Genomic DNA, 20,251 nt, shown 5'->3' with positions numbered 1-20,251 from the left:
TGAAGCTTCTTCAGTGGCTGAATTCCACTTTCTGATTCTTGGCTTTTCTTTTTTCTTTCCATCTCAGATACAGAAACTGGAAGCCATTTGTGGTCTTTGCAAGGCAAACTTTTCTCTTGGGGAGGAAAAAAAGAGCGGAATAACTTGCAGGGATCCGTCCCAGAAATGGTCCCGTGAAGGAAAAGGCATCTGGAGACCCACCAGAGAAAGGATGGAGACACAACCTTTTGCCAAGGAGGGAAGCAAAAAAGGCCCTTCAGCTGCTCAGCCTGGGAAGGGAGGGGAGCTCTGGACAAGGACTGGGCAGAAGATCCTGGAGGAGGAAACCATCCTCCCTTCCAAAGTTCAGCCCTGGAACTTCATCCAATACCAGGAGGCTGAAGGTCCTCGAGGTCTTTGCAGCCGACTCCATGACATTTGCAGGCGATGGCTGAGACCAGAAAAACACACAAAAGAGCAAATGCTGGACCTGGTGGTTCTGGAACATCTCCTATTCCTTCTGCCCCCAGAGATGGAGAGCTGGGTGCGGGAGTGTGGAGCACAGAGCAGCTCCCAGGCGGTGGCCCTTGCAGAAGGCTTCCTCCTGAGCCAGGCGGAGGAGCAGAAGGAGCAGGTCCAGTTGCAGGTGAGAGACTTAAGGGAGCTCAGAAGGGAATAGAGAAAGTGTCTGAATACTTCACCCCTCTTTGGCCTTCATCATATGTGGCAATTCACCTATTTTATTTTTTTTCCTACTTCAATGTATATTTTATTATGTTTTCATTCTATACAATCACATATTCACTGTGCTTGATCAGGGCATATAACATTGAATAATAAACACGGCCCTCACTTATATAGAAAATGCCCTCTACAATACAAACCCAGTATACCACCTTGGCCTGCCATACACCCTCTTTCAACCCCCTCCAACTTTCATTCTTCCTTCTCACACACCCCTCTACGCCTACTTCCCCTCCCCTTCTTTCTAACCCTATCACTCCCTCTCCATTCCCTCCCTCCCTTCTCCTCCTCCTCTCTCTCACCCTCTCCACCCTCCTTCTTCTTTCACTCAACTCTTTCCTTCGGTATCTATTACCTTCCAGTATATTCGGTTTGTACTATTTTCGCACTAACATTGAAAAGCCACAGTATACAAATACAATCATGGAATTTAACACATATTGTATTTCCCCCCTCCCCCCTCCCCCTAAATCCCCACCTCCCTTCCCTCCCCCCAACTTCCCAAAGACCATACATGGTATAATTTTTGAACAATCACAGTCTGAAATATCTCTACATTGAACTCAGCTTCTTACTGTTACCCAAATTTTAAACAATTTAAATTATTACTGATACTAAGCATAAGCTATCTGGAGTTTTTTAGTCCCATATTTACTTTTTATGTAATCAATCCACTTTTTCCAGTCTCTTTTGTATCTCTCGTTTGAATGTTCTTTGAGATATGCAGAGATTTTGGCCATTTCGGCTAAGTTCATAACTTTCAAAGTCCATTCTTGAATTGTAGGTAAATCTTTCTTCTTCCAATACTGCGCCACCAAGAGTCTTGCTGCCGTTATTAAATACAGAACCAAATTAGTCTCTGCTGCTGTAAAGTCAATACATATACCCAGTAAAAACAACTGGGGGGTAAATTTTATCTTTCTTTTAAAGATGTTTTGCAGGATCCACCATATTTTTATCCAAAATGCCTTGACATTACGACATGTCCACCATATATGAAAATATGTAGCATCACAAGAACCACATCTCCAACATTTAGGTTGAACATTTGGATACATAGAGGCAAACTTTTTAGGATCTAGGTGCCATCTATAAAACATCTTATAAAAATTTTCTCTCAAGTTTTGTGCTTGTGTAAATTTCACATTTCTTACCCAGATTCTTTCCCATGTTTCAAGCATTATTGGTTCCTCGACATTCTGAGCCCATTTTATCATACAATCCTTAATCAGTTCCGTTTCAGAATCCATCTGTACTAATACATTATATATCCTCTTTATATGCATTGAGCTTTGATCTCTTATTTGTTTAAACAAATTATCCTCAACTTTTACAAAGCCAGTTTTTTGATCTGTTTTCCACCTAGCTTGTAGTTGACCATACTGAAACCACGTTTGAACTACCTTCTCTTCTTTAAGTACCTCTAAAGATTTTAGTTCCATCACCCCTCTTTCTGAGATAAGAAGTTGTCTATAAGTGGTTCTATCGTGTTTTTGTTCTACATTCATATTTTCAATTGCATGTCTAGGAATTGCCCACATGGGCACTTTATCATTTAGTTTATGTTGATATTTTTTCCAAACCCGCAATAAAGCATTTCTTAAGATGTGATTTTTAAATTTCTTATCCGTTTTTTTGTTAAATAACAGGTAAGCATGCCAACCATATAACAAATCATATCCCTCGATATTCAAAATTCTGTCATTAGTTAGATGAATCCAATCACTAATTGCAGATAATGCCACTGCATCATAGTATAATTTTAAGTTAGGTAATTTCAATCCTCCTCTTTCACGTGCATCTTGCATTATTTTCATCTTTACCCTCGGCTTCTTTCCTGCCCACACAAATTTGTTGATACCCTTCTGCCATTCTAAAAGATTCGCATCTCTTTTAAGTATTGGTAACATTTGAAAAAGAAATAAAAATTTTGGTAAAATGTTCATTTTTACTGCCGCTATTCTACCCAGCAAGGACAAATGCAGTTTTTCCCACCTTTTCAACTCCAACTGTGTACTATGCCAAAGTGATTCATAATTATACTTGTATAATTTCCCATTTGAAATTGAGATATTAACTCCAAGATATTTAACTTTTTTAACTACCTCACATCTTAGCGTCGCCCCCAGTTCTTCCTTCTGTTTGATAGTCATATTTATAGCTATTATTTTGGTTTTTCCTAGATTTATTTTAAATCCCGAGACTTGACCATATTGATTGATCGTATTCAATAATACCCTACTAGATTCCTGCGGTTGTTCCAATATTATAACCAGATCATCCGCAAATGCACGAACTCTATATTCTTGCTGTCTAATTTTGATCCCTTTTAGACCGCCCAGGCCCCGTATCTTATTCAACAGTATTTCCAAAGTTATAATAAACAATAATGGGGACAGAGGACAGCCCTGTCTTGTACCTTTTTCAATTTGAAAGGAGTCTGTCAGACTTCCATTGACAATGATCTGGGCTGTTTGCTGCTGATATATTGCACCAATTGACCGTAAAAAGCCATCTCCTATCTGCATTTTTTGCAATGTCTTCAGCAGGAATTGCCAATTAACTCGATCAAAGGCTTTCTCCGCATCCAAAAATATGAATGCGGCCGGGATTTGATTGTTCTTTCCCAGGTATTCTAAAGCATTGATAATTAATCTAACGTTATCCTTCATCTGTCTGCCCTGTATAAAACCAGTTTGATCGGTATGTATCAGTTGCTGAGTTACCCCCATTAGCCTATTTGCTAATATTTTAGTAAAAATTTTATAATCTACATTAAGTAATGAAATAGGTCTGTAATTTTTTGGTTGGGTAAGGTCTTGATCTTCTTTGGGTATCAACGATATGAACGCAGTCTTCCACGAGGGAGGCACTTTCCCTCCCGATTGAATTTTATTGAATAGTTCTCTGAGGGGTTCTACCATTTCTAACTGTAGATATTTATAATAAACAGCTGTTAAACCATCTGTGCCTGGTGCTTTCCCTAACTTTAATTGTTTAATTGCCTGCAAAATTTCCCCAGAGGTTATAGGTTGGTTCAGCTTATGCCTATGTTCTTCTCTGACTAGGGGGATTTTCTCTTTATCTAGGTATTTGTCTATATCTCCGTCCTTGATTTTATCCCCTTTATACAACTCTGTAAAAAATTCCCGAAATACCTTTTGAATCTCTTCCTGTTGAAACACTTCCTTCCCTCTGTGACACAATTTGGATACATTTCGAGCTTTCCTTTTTTTTCTAATCTGATAAGCCAACCACCTACCGGGTTTATTTGCATTGCAGAAAGTATTATGTTTAGCATATAATAAACTAGTAGCTACCTGGTCAGAGATCAGCATATCAAACTGAGATTTTAATATAGCAATTGTTTCCCTAATCTTTGTATCTCCCGGATTCAATGTTAATTCTGACTCTTTCCCTTTAATTTCCTCTTCCAATTCTTTTCGTTTTTGCCCTTGTTTGTATCTATGTATTTTATTTATATTCATTAATACTCCTCTCATATACGCTTTGCTTGCATCCCATACATATTCCAAAGATGTACCCTTGTTCATATTGAAGACAAAATATTCCGATAGCAATTTTTTACAATCATTAACATACTTTTCATATCTAAATAAGTTTTCATTCAACCTCCAGGACCTTCTTGCCTGGGCTACCCTTCCCAATTCCATCCAGACTGGATTATGGTCTGAAAGAACTCTCGCCATAATCTTTGTCTTCTTCACCCTACAAAGTAAATCATTTGTAATTAGTATAAAATCAATCCTTGAAAGAGATTGATGTCTATTGGAAAAAAAGGTAAAGTCATATTCTTCTGCATGCCTCTCGCGCCAAGCGTCTCGCAATTCAAAGTCGTCCAGCATGTCAAAAAAGGGTTTGGGTAACTTAGCTCGAAATTTGGTGTTCGGGCGAGCTGTCTTCTTATCTCTTTTGGTGTCGATCACGCCATTCCAGTCACCCATTAATATACAAGACTCAAAATCCCACTGTACTAATTTAGCATGGAGATTTCTATAAAATCCATCTTGTTGTTGATTAGGAGCATAAATTCCCAAAAGTAACGTCTTTTTCCCTTCTAAGATTAAATCTAATGCAATATATCTTCCAAAGGGATCTGCTTCAATTAGCTCAGCTTTAATGTCTTTTCTTAAATATACTACTATGCCATTTTTCTTTTCCATGGCTGAGGTCGCAAAATGTTGGCCCAGTTTGGGGTTAAACAAATATTTTTGATCGGTTGATTTGATATGAGTTTCTTGCAAGCAAATTATGTCATTCTTAAACTGTTTAAGATAATGAAATATTTTCTTTCTTTTCTGTGGAGAGTTCAATCCGTTAACATTCCATGTCAAAATCTTAGTTGTCATTTTTGGTTGCCTGAAGCTTTTTTAGAGCCTCCCGCAAGGCCTGTCTCACCTTTGGTTTGGCTCCTCCCACAGCTTCTGAGCTTGTTGCAGTAGCTCCTTGGTCAGTGGCCAATGATTGTTGAGATTGTTGCATAGTAGCTTGTTTATCCGTTTGTCTGGTGGTCTTGTGGTTGGATCTTTTTTCCTTGACTCCTTGCCCTTCCGGAAGAGGGAGATGATACATTTTATCTAATGGTTGTGTGGTTTGCTGTTTATCTTGTTCGTCTCGTGGTTTTTCACCATATCCCGAAGGTTCAGGGTATCCCATCTTCAGAATCTTATGATAGAAATCACGAGCTTTCCATACAGAGCTGAGACGATATCTTTGTTTGTCCATTGTAACTATAATACCGAATGGGGCATCCCATCTGTACTGTATCTGGCGCCTTCTGAGCTCTTCCACCAGAAAAGCATAATCTCTTCTGGCTCTTAGCATCTGAGGCGGTATTTCTTTCAGAACAATCAGGTCCTGTGCACCAATTTGAAGCTTAGTATTGTAGGACTCTTGTAGTATCATATTTCTAGATTCTCTTGTAACAAAGTATATTACCACGTCTCGGGGAAGTTGCCTTTGTTTTGCCGCCCATGAGTTAACACGAAAAATCCTGTCAATCTGCCAATCAAAATTGGATCCCGGTTTTCCCACCAGACGGTCAAAAGCTTCAGAAAACATTTGCTTTAAGTTCTCCTGCTTTTCTTCACGCAGCCCCCTCACTCTTAATGCAAGCTCCATCTGCTTATACTGTATCATAATAATTTGTTTTTCAGCATTATCAATTTTTTGTTCCACCACTTCAGTTTTGGATATCAGGTTAGTTTTAGCTTCATTGAGAGTTTCTAAATTATCTTCCATTCCAGAAATATATTCTGTTATCACATTTACAATTCCCATCATATTATCATTCATTTTAGTGACCCTGGTATCGAATTTGTCATATAGAACTTCCATCTCATTCCTTATTTCATCTTTGAAATCTTTAATCATTTCTAGATTCTGTTCTCTGAATTCTTTAAACATTTCTAAGTTCTGTTCTCTGGATTCTTTGAACATTTCCAGAAAAAATTCTTTTGTTAGTACATCTCCACTAGGGGGCATAGATGGTGGGGGCTGCAACTTTGTGCCAGGTATGGGAGACGTTTTCGGAGGTAATTTAACAGAGGTTGATTTGGATGCCATTATATTTTGGTTTTAATTATTTATTCTAAATTACTAATCCACTGTGCTATGTGGAGAAAAAGAAATTCCTCCCCCCCCCCTTTTTTCCCTTCTTTTTTTTTTCTTTTTTTTTTCCAAGGGGTTTTACGGAGGATTTCAAAAGAGAAAGTCCGTTTAGAATGTTTGGAATGTGTCTGAATCAACAAAGAGTCTTGAAAGCTTTAAGGGAGTAGCTCTAATTAAATTATAAGAGATTATTTCTTTACTTCTGTAGCAGGAAGCCGGAGATAACAGATGCAGAAGCTGTAAACGCCATTTTGAAGACAATTAAGCAAAAGAGGTTTTTATAACATTGAAGCTGGTATTTCAGATAGAGAAAGGTTTTAAAGTTCACAAGTTGGTCTTTGCTCGTATTGATTTTTAATAGTCTCTTTTCTAAAGATTGTCCTGAGGGGGAGGGGGTCCTGTCTCGTGCTGTGAATAACAGCTGCGAAGTTCAGGTCGGAGTTGAATGACTCAGCTTTGGGTCGATCCTCCCCCTCCGTCCACAGCTCACAAAGAAACAAACTGTGAACTTCAAAGAAGATTCTTACCAGCTGAGATTCCTCACTGCTTTTTTCTTGTCTGAAAAAAGAGTTATCTTCTTGATATTGAGTAGATAACGATCCTGAATTCTGGGGGCAGCTCTGTTAAGCTGCCGACCGGCGACAGGCCACTCCCCGGAAGCCGCAATTCACCTATTCTTGTAGGACGTTGTTCCATTGTTTTCTCACTGAACCTCATGGATTGGGAGCTTTGAGGTTGTGTCCTGACTATAAGAATCCACTTTGTGTTGTGTTATGTACATTAATTCTGCTTTTCCCCCCCTTCTTCCTATTTGAAGTGCTGCAGTGTGGAGATCAGAGATCCTGAGGAAAAGAAGAACCCATCAAATCCCGCCCAGGAACTATTTTTCGGGAGAATCCCTTGGGAAAGTCAAAGTCAAGACAACTCAGGAGGTAATGGAAAATCCTCTGATTTCCCAGAGAGATCCCATCTGTCTTACCCTATCTTCTGTAATGTATCTCTTATTTTGTTAAATATGCATTTTGAAATTATTTATTCCTTACAGACAAACGAAGAATGAAACTTTCTGGTTTTTATGACGGAGATCAAATAACGGTTGAACCTCCAAATCAAGTAAGAAAGGGAAAAGTTATTAGATTTGTATTCTCTCTTCAGGAAGTGAAGTGGGTATGCAGAATATTCCCTCCTACTATTTTCCTCCCTTGTTTGGCCTGGATTGTTTTTGTGTTTTACACAACGTGGAGAGCAGAATAGCAGGTTCAAGTTGCTGTCAACCAGCATAGCTTCCTCTGGTTATCTTGTTCTGCTAGTTATTCCACCAAGAAGTAGTTTTTAAAAAATTCTTCAAGAAATAGGAGTAAATGTATCACACTAGTAGGAACTGCTAGAGACCCTTTTTTTTTTGGTAATTCTTTTATTCGAAACTGTGCAAGGCTAATGAAAAATAACTAAATTGCCACATTACCATTTTTAAAAAGCTTCATTTATAATCTGTAGTTCAACAATAAGCAAATCATATTAAAAAATAAAGCAGACTGTTAAAATCCAAAGGGAGTGGCCATGTTGAACATGTAATCATGGTACTTTGGGCTACAAAATTATTTCCATTCCAAACATTCTGGTTTTGTAAAGGCTGAGAAATGACTTTCCCAAGGAATTTTCTCTTCTTTCTTTTCTTCCTTTCAGCCAATGGCTCAGACCACCAGATCAATCAATGATAGGCAGAGCAATAGATCAGTTGATCCAGAAGTGGGATTACTTTACTGAAAGGCATTGAAAGTTCTGCAGAATCAATCAACTTGGAAAAACTTCCCCAAATATTTCTTCAGTGAAAGCAATTTTCACATTTTTTCCCAATTTCTCACCTAAAATTAGGACTTGTGTGACACACAGTGTCACAAAGCAAGCATATCCTTGCTTTGTGAATTTGGGAAGAGTGGAACAGAATAACAGAGTTGGTAGGGATCTTGGAGGTCTTCTAGTCCAACCCCCTGCTCAGACAGGAAGACATGGCTGTCCAATTTCTTCTTAAACACCTCCAGTGTTCTGGCATTCACAATTTCTGGAGGCAAGTCATTCCACTGATTAATTATAGCAATAGCAATAGCAGTGGACTTATATACCGCTTCATAGGCCTTTCAGGCCTCTCTAAGCGGTTTACAGAGAGTCAGCATATTGCCCCCAACAATCTGGGTCCTCATTTTACCCACCTCGGAAGGATGGAAGGCTGAGTCAACCCTGAGCCGGTGAGATTTGAACCGCTGACCTGCTGATCTAGCAGTAGCCTGCAGTGCTGCTTTTAACCACTGCGCCACCTTGGCTCTTATTCTCCCTGTCAGGAAATTTCTCTTTACTTGTAGGTTTGTTCTCTCCTTGAATACTTTCCACCCATTGCTTCTTGGAACAGCTATCATGTCTCCCCTAGTCCTTCTTTTCATGACAATAGACATACCCAATTCCAGCAACCATTCTTTATATGTTTTAGCCTCCAGTCCACTAATAATTTTGGTTGCTCTTCTCAGCATTCTTTCTAGAGTCTCAAAATCTTTTTTACATCTGGCAACCAAAACTGGATGCAATATTCCAAGTGTGGTCTTAGCAAGGCATTATAAAGTGGTGCTAACACTTCATGTCATCTTGATTCTATCCCTCTCTTAATGCAGCCTATGATTCTGTTCAGGTTTTGTTTGGCAACAGTAGCCTACTGCTGACTTGTGTTTAAGTGGTTGTCCACTAGGACTCCAAGATCCCTGTTGCACTTAGTAGTGTTGAGCCAGGTATCACCTATTCTATGCCTGCGCATTTGGTTTTTCTTTCCTAAATGTAAAGCCTTACATTTCTCACAGTTGATTTTGTTTCATTAGATGGAGCCCAATTTGTCGATCCTTCTATATCTCAAGCTTATCTTCTATAGTGTTGTTATCCCTGTCAATTTGGTCTTGTCTTGAATTTTGAGGAGTTCCCTTTCTATCCCCTTGCCTAAATCATTGATGAAGTTGGACAGATCTTGCGAATCCTCCCGTTCTGTTCTTTTTTTCTTTGTTCAGGAGAGTCTTGTGTCCTTCGAAGAGGTGGCTGTGTATTTTTCTGAGGAGGAATGGTGTCAGATGGATCCTGACCAGAAAGTGCTGCATTCGGAAGTCATGCTTGAAAACCATAGGAATGTGGTCTCTCTGGGTAAGAGTTTTCTAATCCCCAATCAGAGAGTTCAAGAAGACAGATTATAGTTAGTTTTTTTTAATTAAAAAAAAAACTAATCAGATATCATCTCCTGGGAGGGAGAAGGAAAATCTGTGGGGGCTGAAGAGAATGAGGTGTGTTTTATGTGTCCTCTGGAGGTCACGTGAGAGGAGTGTGTTGTAATTTGTCCTCTGAAACCTCCAAAATTGTGTGAGAATAGAACTTTTACACTCAGGCAATGGAAGAGCATTTTCCAAATCCAATTCAAGAACAAAGGCCCCATGCAGTGTGGAATCAGAGCATTGTAAGGTACAGGTAATCCCTGAGTTATGACAGTTCACTAAGCAACCGTTCCAAGTTATGACCTAGCCCTCTCCCAAGTACTTAAGGCAGTCGTGAAATTACGAATGTTACAGCACCATGGTTGTCATTCACAATTACAAATGACAGCAGAGGCGTTGCAATAACTATCAGCCTACCTGTACTCCCACCCTGCTGGGACTTAGCTTGTGACGATATAGCGAGCCGTCGGTTCCTTTGCCTACTTTGGTGCATTTGCAGAAAAAAGTGGCTTAAAGTAGTGAGAGATATGTGAGATCAGTAGTGGAAAATCTAGGACTATTGTTCTCATGTGATCCCGCACTACAGTGCTTTAGGCCTCTGTTCTTTGCTAACCAAAGCCTTGCAATAGCAATAGCAGCTAGACTTATATACCGCTTCATAGGGCTTTCAGCCCTCTCTAAGCGATTTACAGAGTCAGCATATTGCCCCCAACAACAATCCGGGTCCCCATTTTATCCACCTCGGAAGGACGGAAGGCTGAGTCAACCCTGAGCCGGTGAGATTTGAACAGCCGAACTGCAGAATTGCAGTCAGCTGAAGTAGCCTGCAGTGCTGCATTTAACCACTGCACCACCTCGGTCTTTGCTGGGATCGAGGGCCGAGTGAGGGTCCCGCCCACCAGATGGACATCATGGAGCAGCTGCTCCAAGGTACATTGGGGAAGAAGGAGCTTGTTTCAAAATTGTTTCATTTTTCAAAGGTCTCTGCTGAAATTAACCCACCTGGGATGTTTTCCCTGATTATTCCTTAACTCAAAACGACTTGAGTGAAATTTGCATATAAAGAGATAATAAAGAAATATATGTTTTCTAGATATTTTGAAAGCTTTTGTGACTCATGAATATAGAAATCATGTCTATATCACACCCCTTTAAGCATGCAAACATACAACTACTTGAATTTCTGAGAAATTCAGAAGGAAATTCTTAACTTTCTACACTTTGACCTTTTTTTCTTACCTTGTTATCATTTCCATCTCTCTTTTGCTTTGAAGGTAATAATGGGCAGGAGAATCAAGATTCCTGGGAACTGTTCCAAGTGATCAGTGCTAAATATGGAACGGAGAAGTTTGGGATTCGAATGGAATTTGAAAGCCATGAGAGAAACCAGTCAAATATTTGCAATCAGGGAAGCTCATATTCCACTGATGCTCCAATGCAAGACTTTCTTGCCCAACAAGAGAAAATAAGGAAAAAAATTATTGGGGAAAGTGTGAAGGTAATCAAAGCTGAATTGCATGTAAATGAACATTATTTAACCCAAAACAAAGGAGAAGATGCTATAAGAAGACACAATGGACAAAATTACAATGAAACATCCATTCCTTCTCTTGGAAATAACTTCCTTACATCTCAAGAAGCAATTGACACAAAAGAGAAGCCTTATAAATGTTTGGAATGTGGAAAATGTTTTAGAACAAGATGGCATCTTACTTCCCATGAAAGGATTCACACTGGGGAGAAGCTCTACAAATGCATGGAGTGTGGAAAGACCTTTGCTCATAACAATACACTTACTATCCATAAAAGGATCCACACAGGGGAGAAACCATATAAATGCATGGAGTGTGGAAAGACCTTTGCTCAAAGAAATCATCTTATTTCCCATAAGATGATGCATACAGGGGAGAGGCCGTATATATGCAAGGAGTGTGGAAAGACGTTTACTCAGAGCAGTGGACTTAGAAGCCACAAAAAGCTCCACACAGGAGAGAAACCATTTAAATGCATGGAGTGTGGAAAGACCTTTGCTGTGAAAAGTACACTTACTATGCACATAAAGATCCACAATGGGGAAAAGCCATTTAAATGCATGGAGTGTGGAAAGACCTTTGGTCAAAGAGGTCATCTTATTTCCCATAAGTTGGTCCACACAGGGGAGAAACCGTATAAATGCATAGAGTGTGGAAAGACGTTTACTCGGAGCAGTAGATTTAGAAGCCACCAAAATATCCACTTGGGGCTTCCTGTTGACATTGCCACACTATTGGACACGAAAACAGGGGTTCGTGAACTTACGCCAAATCCCTTCATTGGAGGGCCCTATAAGGGGCTAAAGTCACCCTATAGGGGTGATGAAGAGTGGCTGGGTGGCCTACAGGTCGTGGACAGCCGTGGCGCTCCTGCTTTATCCAGGGCTAATTTCCTCTCATCCCACTATGAGGAGGAGAGGCAGCCATTATGGCTGCCGTGAAGCTGGGGCACCCAAAGAAACAAAGAATGTGCTCGAGTGATGTGTGAATAGTGACTGGAACTGGGTGAGGTGACTTTTTTATTATCTAAAACCAACCCTAAAGAAAATAAACTTTGGAAAAGGGACTCTTTGAAGAGTTTGTTTAAGTGGCGAACAATTGCAGAGAGAAAAATTACAGACCCAAAAGAAAAGAAATGGATATTAAGAAGAGAGCGCAAAACCTTTAAAAGCATAGGAGGGTTGTATCACTAATTTTTATTGGGAATAAGGAATATTAAAATACTGGAACTACTTGTTTGAATTTCGATTATTTGTTTGAATAAACATAATAGAACTTGTTAGAATTTATGCAACATTAAAGTTAAGCCAGAGGTGGGTTGCTCCCGGTTTGGCCCGGATTGGGCAAACTGGTAGTTGCTGTGGCTGGAGGCTCTGCCCACCTACCCAGACTCATGACCTTACCAGTAGCACCAAGATTTGCAACCCACCTCTGAGTTAAGCAGAAAGCCCCATCTACTGGTGAATGGAATACATTATACTCCTTTAATCCTGGGAAAATACCGGTAAGACAGAAGAGAAAGTGGAAACAACACCTGGAAGACTGCTGTGCTATCTATTGTTTTATATTTAACTACTCTGTGACTCCTGGAGCTCAAATGGTGAAAATATGGAAGACACTGAAGTAAAGTGACTTTCAAATATCAGGAGTTAGGATTGAATTTATAGAGGGGATTTAAGAAGACATTTGGAAATTTTCTTGGATTACCTAAAAAGAACTAAATTGACTCTTTGTGGGATATAAAGAACTATATTACTGTATTCCCAGAGGAGCAACAGCAGGACTGAGTAAATGGTTTCCAGATTGACTGACTGAGGGCAAAGATAATTGAGACTCTGGGGCAGTGATACACCATTGACAGACTACTGGGCAATATTTGGACTTATCAAAAAAAAAAAAAAGAATAAGGCAAGATGTTTCAGCAGGGGAAAATAAGTGGGTTGCAAAAAGAATTGGTGGTGATGTTCCAAAGCATTTATGATTCCAGGACAAGGAATTACAGGGAGATAATGGATTTAATGAATAATATAAATCTTCACAAGGGATAATGAATAATGATCAAAAAGCCCAGGAAATAGAGGAGATAATAGAGACCAGGGGGAAAGATAGAATGGACAAATCAACAAACAAAACAAGATTAAAAAGGAGAAAGTAATAAAAATTAATGAAGCAATTCAGGGAAAATACATGTCAAAAAGACCAAAAAATGATACTGGAGAAACAGAAAGGTATTTTTGAAAGGAAAATGGACAGTTGGGCAGATTCTCTGGAGGCTTGGCAGCAAAGGATAGTAGAGATGGAAAAAATGAAAGATGTAGATAGAGAAGACCCAAGGGAGGAATATGGGAGGCAAGTCAAAAAAACGAATAAGAATTGAAATTTTTAAAATGGGCAAGATGATGGATAGAGGAAATGTTTCGTAACGCAAGATTGGCATTACTGGGAGCTAGACTATAGAGGCAGACACAAGAAATTGAGGTAATAATATTATGCATATTTTATATAATATATTAAAAGTAATAGATATAAAACTTGGATGTTGAAAAATTGTGACATGATATTTGTTTTAATGATAGTTATTGGGATTAGATTGGTGGCCTAAAACGTTGACTAATTAAATAATGAGGGCCTATATTTTAACACAAATATGTACAAAACAGGCACTATACAACTACCACAGAGAAGGGCACAACCTCTGCTGGGGAGAAGCTTCCCGAGAAGGGGCTCCAGAGTCTGAAAGCTCGCAAGACCAAAGCTCTGGTCCCAGGGATCCTATCCTTTCAAAGGTCTCTCAGCAGAAAAATATATCAAGTAACATTTTGGAATAAACTTTGCCAGCAGAAAAGTGCAGATCTGGAGTGGAATCGTGATGAGCTTTTTTCCCAGGAATTTGGATATTTTGGCTGAGGAAGAGGAAGCGCTCCTAACACAAAAGGCTGCTTTTTATTAATTTTGTTGATTATCATAGTATGAAATAGAAAATAAAAGTAGCAATAAAAGGAGAAAAGAATACTAATGTATTAGTAGTAATTAGCTGTAGTAATAAAAGAAGAAAAGAAAGGGGAATGAGAAGTGTAGCATAACAGGAAGAGGGAGAGAAAGGGGGGGGACATATTTCAGCACAGTAAAATATAAAGTGAAATTACAGCTTTCACTTTTTACTCCTACAGGACATTCTGAATAAATCTAATAATTTCTATAACAATAACAAAAACCAAACCCAATCAGCAGATCCCAGTTCAGGTCTCATTTCCCCCCCTCAAACACAAAGTCCAGAAATGGTTTCCAGGTAGAAATACAGCTGGATCTATTTCTTTCTCTGATCAAAACAATTGATTTTTCCATCTCTGCCAACTCCCTCATTTTTTCCATCTATCCTTCTTCCATCTTGGGGATGTAGCAGTGGTGAAATTCAGCAGGTTCTGGAGAACCGGTAGCAGAAATTTTGAGATACCAAATCGGAGAACCAGCAAATACCACCTCTGGCTGGCCCCAGAGTGGGGTGGGAATGGAGATTTCGCTGTATCCTTCCCCTGCCATGCCCACCAAGCCACACCCACAGAACTGGTAGTAAAAAAAAAATGATTTTCACCACTGGGATGGAGGGATGGAGGGATCTTTCCATTTTGGCATAGAAAGTATTCTGGCAGCAGTCAGCATGTGCAATAACAAAGTTCCAAAGCTCTAGAGTGTAGGCTTTCTAGAGTCTCAATATCTTTTTTGTATTGTGGTGACCAGAACGGGATTCAGGATTCCAAACTTGGCCTCCCCAAGGCCTTATATAGCAGTATGCAGATCTCAGCATGCAGACTTTCTGGGATGTCCATGGATCCACTGGCCTGCACACTTGGCTAAGCACCAGAGGGATTTTGAGTGAAGTGGCTGTCTGGTGGATGTTTGGAGCCATGGCTCTGACTGGGGGTCTCGGCTGAGCAGGAGAGGTTGGGGGGTCTGGAGAGATAGGCAATCCAAGAGTTAGCAATAGCAATAGCTGTTAGACTTATATACCGCTTCATAGGGCTTTCAGCCCTCTCTAAGTGGTTTACAGAGTCAGCATATCGCCCCCAACAACAATCCGGGTCCTCATTTTACCTACCTCGGAAGGATGGAAGGCTGAGTCAACCCTGAGCCAGTGAGATTTGAACAGCCAAACTGCAGAACTGCAGTCAGCTGAAGTAGCCTACAGTGCTGCATTTAACCACTGCGCCACCTCGGCTCTTTTTTTCCTGAAGTGAAGGAAGACTAGATGATCTCCACTCCCTGTCCCCTTAAAAGGGAGGATCTGAAAGAAAGCTAAGGGGGTCTCAGCAGGAAAAGATCCAGGCTGTGATTCTTCTCCCCTCCCCACTCGGCCCCCTCCAAAGGCGGAAATTCTCCAGCTCTTCCTAAAGAAAGCTTTCCCACAGAAAGCGGGAAGGGACCGCAGGATCAACTCAGGAGTTCTGTGGGAAAAAGAGATGGGGAGGAAAAGGAGAATATAAAGCAAAACCTGCAGTAGAAATAAGGCACTTCTGGAAAGAAATCTCCCCTCCCTCTCTTTTTCCGGCCCCCGGTCAGGCCTACACTGCAGGGGCTTATTGATAGGCAAGGCCTGGAGTGAGGCGGCTCCCTTTACTGCCTCTGCCTGGATGGGGACGGTCAAGGAAACGTCTCCCAACCTCCCCAAACATCTGAGTTGTCCTTTTCTATGCCCACAAGTCCCTTCCTTTGTGGTGTGTGCAGTTCTTGTGGTTGTCTCTTGGAGGGGGGAGGAAGTGTGGGTGTCTTTTTTTATTTTATTTGATCACTTTCTGCCTATTTCGGTTCTTTGTATGGTGGGATTTGGCTTTTAATTTGCTACATTGTATATTTTATGAAGAGAAGGATGAGGGGAGACATGATGGCATCTTCCAACATCTCAGCGGCTGCCACAAAAAAGATGTATTTCCTTTTCTCTTCTCTATTATCTCTATTTTATAAATAAATAGATGATAGATAGATAGATGATAGATAGATAGATAGATAGATAGATAGACAGACAGACAGACAGACAGACAGACAGACAGACAGACAGACAGACAGACAGAACGAAAGAGTGGAGTTGCGCTATATACAAAAAATAACCAAACCACTCTAGAAGCGCAGAAGAAGAAAGAGGAAAACCTCCTTCAGTGCATTTCGGTTAATATAAAAGGGGAAAAAGAAGGACAGACGTTGAAGCCTTTGTCTGAAAGGGAGGCATTGAAAAAGGCCTTTCTCCCCCTACTCCCAAGCCCATCATCCCCGCCCTCTCCCTTCCCCTCAGAGGCGTTCCTCCCGCCCTTTCTACTACCTGTCACTTTGCCCCAAATCCTCCAGGGGGCGCCTTCTGCCAAGGGAAAGGGAACTCCAGGCGTTTTCCCCATTGGCCCACTGGAGGGCGAACGTCACGGCTGGCTTTCTAGAGGAGGCGGCGCAGGAAGTGACATCGTTGACCCTTGCCTCTCTAGGACGCGGCACTCACTCTCTTTAATTGCTCGGGATCCGGAGGAGGCGGAGAGGCTGGCGGAGGGGGGACGGGGACATCTAGATGTTCCCCTAGTAAGAGGGGGGGGGTCTTTACGGGTCTCATGCATACCAACTGCCCACTCCCTGCAGAGGGAAGCAGGAGAAGCGGGGGTGCCGGGAAGGCGGCGGGGATCCAGGGAAGAGCCCGAGTGGGGGGAGGGGAGGGTCGATCTTGCGGGGGCCCAGCAGGAGAGAGAAGCCGGGCGAGGACGAGGCAGGATTCGCACCAGGCTCCCAGAGGGCCCGATCCTGTCTCCGGAGGCTGCTTCCTTCCCGCTTGGGGCTCCAGTTGGGTGAAGGTTGTTCACTGGCTGAATTCCACTTTCTAATTCTTGGCTTTTCTTTTTCTTTCCATCTCAGACAAAGAAACTGGAAGCCATTTGAAATCTTTGCAAGGCAAACTTTTCTCTTGGGGAGGAAAAAAAGAGCAGAATAACTTGCAGGGATCCGTCCTGGGGCCCCATAAATGGTCCCGTGAAGGAAAAGGGCATCTGGAGACCCACCAGAGTCCTTGGACCCATCTGGAGTTGCTCTGCAGGACAGAGAAAGGATGGAGACACAACCTTTTGCCAAGGAGGGAAGCGGAAAAGGCCCTTCAACTGTTCAGCCTAGGAGCTGTGGGGAGATCGGGACAAGGAGTGGGCAGAAGATCCCAGAGAAGGAAAACATCCTCCCTTCAAAAGTTCAGCCTGGGAATTTTATCCAATACCGGGAGGCTGAAGGTCCCCGAGGTCTTTGCAGCCGACTCCATGACATTTGCAGGCGATGGCTGAGACCAGAAAAACACACCAAAGCCCAGATGCTGGACCTGGTGGTTCTGGAGCATCTCCTGTTCCTGCTGCCCCCAGAGATCGAGGGCTGGGTGCGGGAGTGTGGAGCAGAGAGCAGCTCCCAAGCGGTGGCCCTTGCAGAAGGCTTCCTCCTGAGCCAGGCGGAGGAGCAGAAGGAGCAGGTCCAGTTGCAGGTGAGAGACTTTAGGGAGCTCAGAAGAGAATAGAGGAAGTGTCTAAATACTTCACCCCTCCTTCCCAAACTTCTGGTACATTCATAACGTGGCAACTCACCAATTCTTGTAGAACATTTTTCCATTGTATTTTCACCCGACTGTACATTAATTCTGCTTCTTTTTTCCTTCCTGCTATTTGAAGTGCTGCACTGTGGAGATCAGAGATCCTGAGGGAGAGAAGAACCCATCAAATCCCCCTCAGGAGCTATTTTTCAGGAGGATCCCTTGGGAAGATCAAAGTCAGGACAGCTCAGGAGGTAATTGAAGTTCCTCTGACTACCCAGAGAGATCCCATATGTCTTACCCTCTCTTCTGTAATGTATCTCTTATTTTGTTATTTTGAAATTATTTATTCTTTACAGAGAAAGAAAGAATGAAGCTTTCTGGTTTTTATGACGGAGCTCAAACAGCGGTTGAACCACCAAATCAAGTAAGAAAGGGAAAAGTTATTAGATTTTTTATTTCCCTTCAGGAAGTGAAGGGGGGGGGTGCAGAGTGCTCTCTTCCTTCTGTTTTCCTCCCTTGTTTGGCCTGGATCATTTTTGTGTTATTCTACAACATGGAGAGCAGAATAGCAGGTTCAGGTTGCTGTCAGTCAGCATTCCTCTGGTTATCTTGTTCTGCTAGGTACTCCAGTAACTTTGAGTTTAGAAGAAGTAGTTTTTTAAAAAAATCCTTCAAAACAAAGAATAAACGTATCAACCTTGGCAGGAACTGCTAGAGACCCTTTTTTTTTTGCGGGGGGGGGGAGTAATTCTTTGACTCGAAATTGTGCAAGGCTAATGGAAAATAAATAATTACTCACATTGCCACATTACCATTTTTAAAAAGCCTCATTTATAACCTGTAGTTCAAAAATAAGCAAATTGTGTTAAAAAAAATAAAGCAGACTATCAAAATCCAAAGGGAGTGGCCATGTTGAGCATGAAATCACGGTACTTTGGGCTACAAAATAATTTCCAATCCTCAGTTAGGAAATCAAACATTCCAGCTTTGCAAAGGCTGAGAAATGACTTTGCCAGGGAATTTTCTCTCCTTTTTTTTCTTCCTTTCAGCCAATGGCTCAGACTACCAGATCAATGAATGACAGACAGAGCGATAGATCAAGTTGATCCAGAAGTAGGATTACTTTGCTGAAAGGCACTGAAGATTTTTCAGAATCTATGAACATGATAAAGCTTCCCTACATATTTCTTCAGCGAAAGCAATTTTCACATTTGCCCATTTTCTCACTAAAATGAGGACTTGTGTGACGCACAGCCATTTAACTTAGTGCATATCTTTGCTTTGGGAATTTGGGAACAATGGAGCAGAATAACAAAGTTGGTAGGGATCTTGGAGGTTTTCAATCTCCTGCTCACACAGGAAACACTATAATATTTCAGATAAATGGCTGTCCAATTTCTTCATAAACACGTCCAGTATTGGAGCACCCACAATTTTTGGAGGCAAGAGATTAATTGTTCTCACTTTCAAGAAAGTTCTCTTTACTTGTAGGTTGGTTCTCTCCTTGAATAGCTTTCATCCATTGCTTCTTGGAACATTGCTATCATGTCAACCCCTAGTCCTTCTTTTCATGAAACTAGATATACCCAATATCAGCAACTGTTCCTTATATGTTTTAGTCTCCAGTCCACTAATAATTTTTGTTGCTGTTCTCTGCACTTTTTCTAGAGTCTCAAGATCTTTTTTACATCTGGCAACCAAAACTGGATGCAGGATTCCAAGTCTGGTTTTACCAAGGCATTATAAAGTGGTACTAACACTTCATGTCATTCTATCCATCTTAATGCAGCCTATGATTCTGTTGGATTTTTTTTTTGGCAACTGTAGCATTGTGCTGACTCATGTTTAAGAGATTGTCCACTAGGACACTAAGATCCTTTTTGCACTTACTTCTGTTGAACCAGGTATCAACTATTCTATGCCTGTCCATGTGGTTTTTCTTTCCCAAATGTTGAACTTTACATTTCTCATTGTTGATTTCATTTTGATAGATCGGGCAATCTGTCGATACTTCTATATCTTGAGCTTTTTGTTATTCCTGTCAATTTGGTCTTGCATGCAAATTTGTTGAGTTCCCCTTTTATCCTCTTTAAAAAATCGAATAGAATTCTTTATTGGCCAAGTGTGATTGGACACAGAAGAATTTGTCTTTGGTGCATATGCTCTCAGTGTACATAAGGAGAATAAAATACATTCATCAAGAATAAAAAGATGCAACACTTAGGGATAGGCAAGGTTAATAATAAGCTATCAAATTGTACTAGGAAACAAATAAAAACAATATAAATTGAAAGATACATGCAACATGGTTATAGTCATAAGTGGGGAGAGAGAGATACTAGGAAGGAAGAGCAGAATAATAGTAATACATTCTTAATAAATTATTGACAGTGTTGTGGGAATTAGTTGGTAAGCAGAGTGATGGCATTCAGGAAAAAACTCATGTCTAGTTGTTCTGGTGTGCAGTGCTCTATAGCATCGTTTTGAGAAGTTGAAACAATTTATGTCCAGGATGCGAGGGGTCTGTAGATATTTTCACTCTTTTTGACTTGTGCAGTATATAGGTCCTCTGTCAGCTTCTGCTT

General features: G+C 40.9%; 1 protein-coding gene across 1 annotated transcript in view; it reads left to right on the top strand.

Moving 5' to 3' along the window:
• Window positions 1-211: 211 nt before the first annotated feature.
• Window positions 212-20,251, top strand: part of LOC148047336 (uncharacterized) — a 36,847-nt gene continuing 16,807 nt past the window's right edge. Inside the window, 5 exon segments of the mRNA XM_087708044.1 lie at window positions 212-625; window positions 7,172-7,286; window positions 7,400-7,467; window positions 9,402-9,531; window positions 10,871-11,844. Of these exon segments, the coding sequence (XP_087564170.1) occupies window positions 212-625; window positions 7,172-7,286; window positions 7,400-7,467; window positions 9,402-9,531; window positions 10,871-11,844 (1,701 nt within the window).

This window comes from Thamnophis sirtalis, unplaced genomic scaffold (genome assembly GCF_051295495.1).
Source record: "Thamnophis sirtalis isolate CommonGarterSnake01/CBP01778 unplaced genomic scaffold, rThaSir2_p1.2 scaffold_3, whole genome shotgun sequence".
NCBI lineage: Eukaryota > Metazoa > Chordata > Lepidosauria > Squamata > Natricidae > Thamnophis > Thamnophis sirtalis.
Note: the sequence above shows the minus strand (reverse complement) of the source record. Positions and strands in the feature narration are given on the sequence as shown.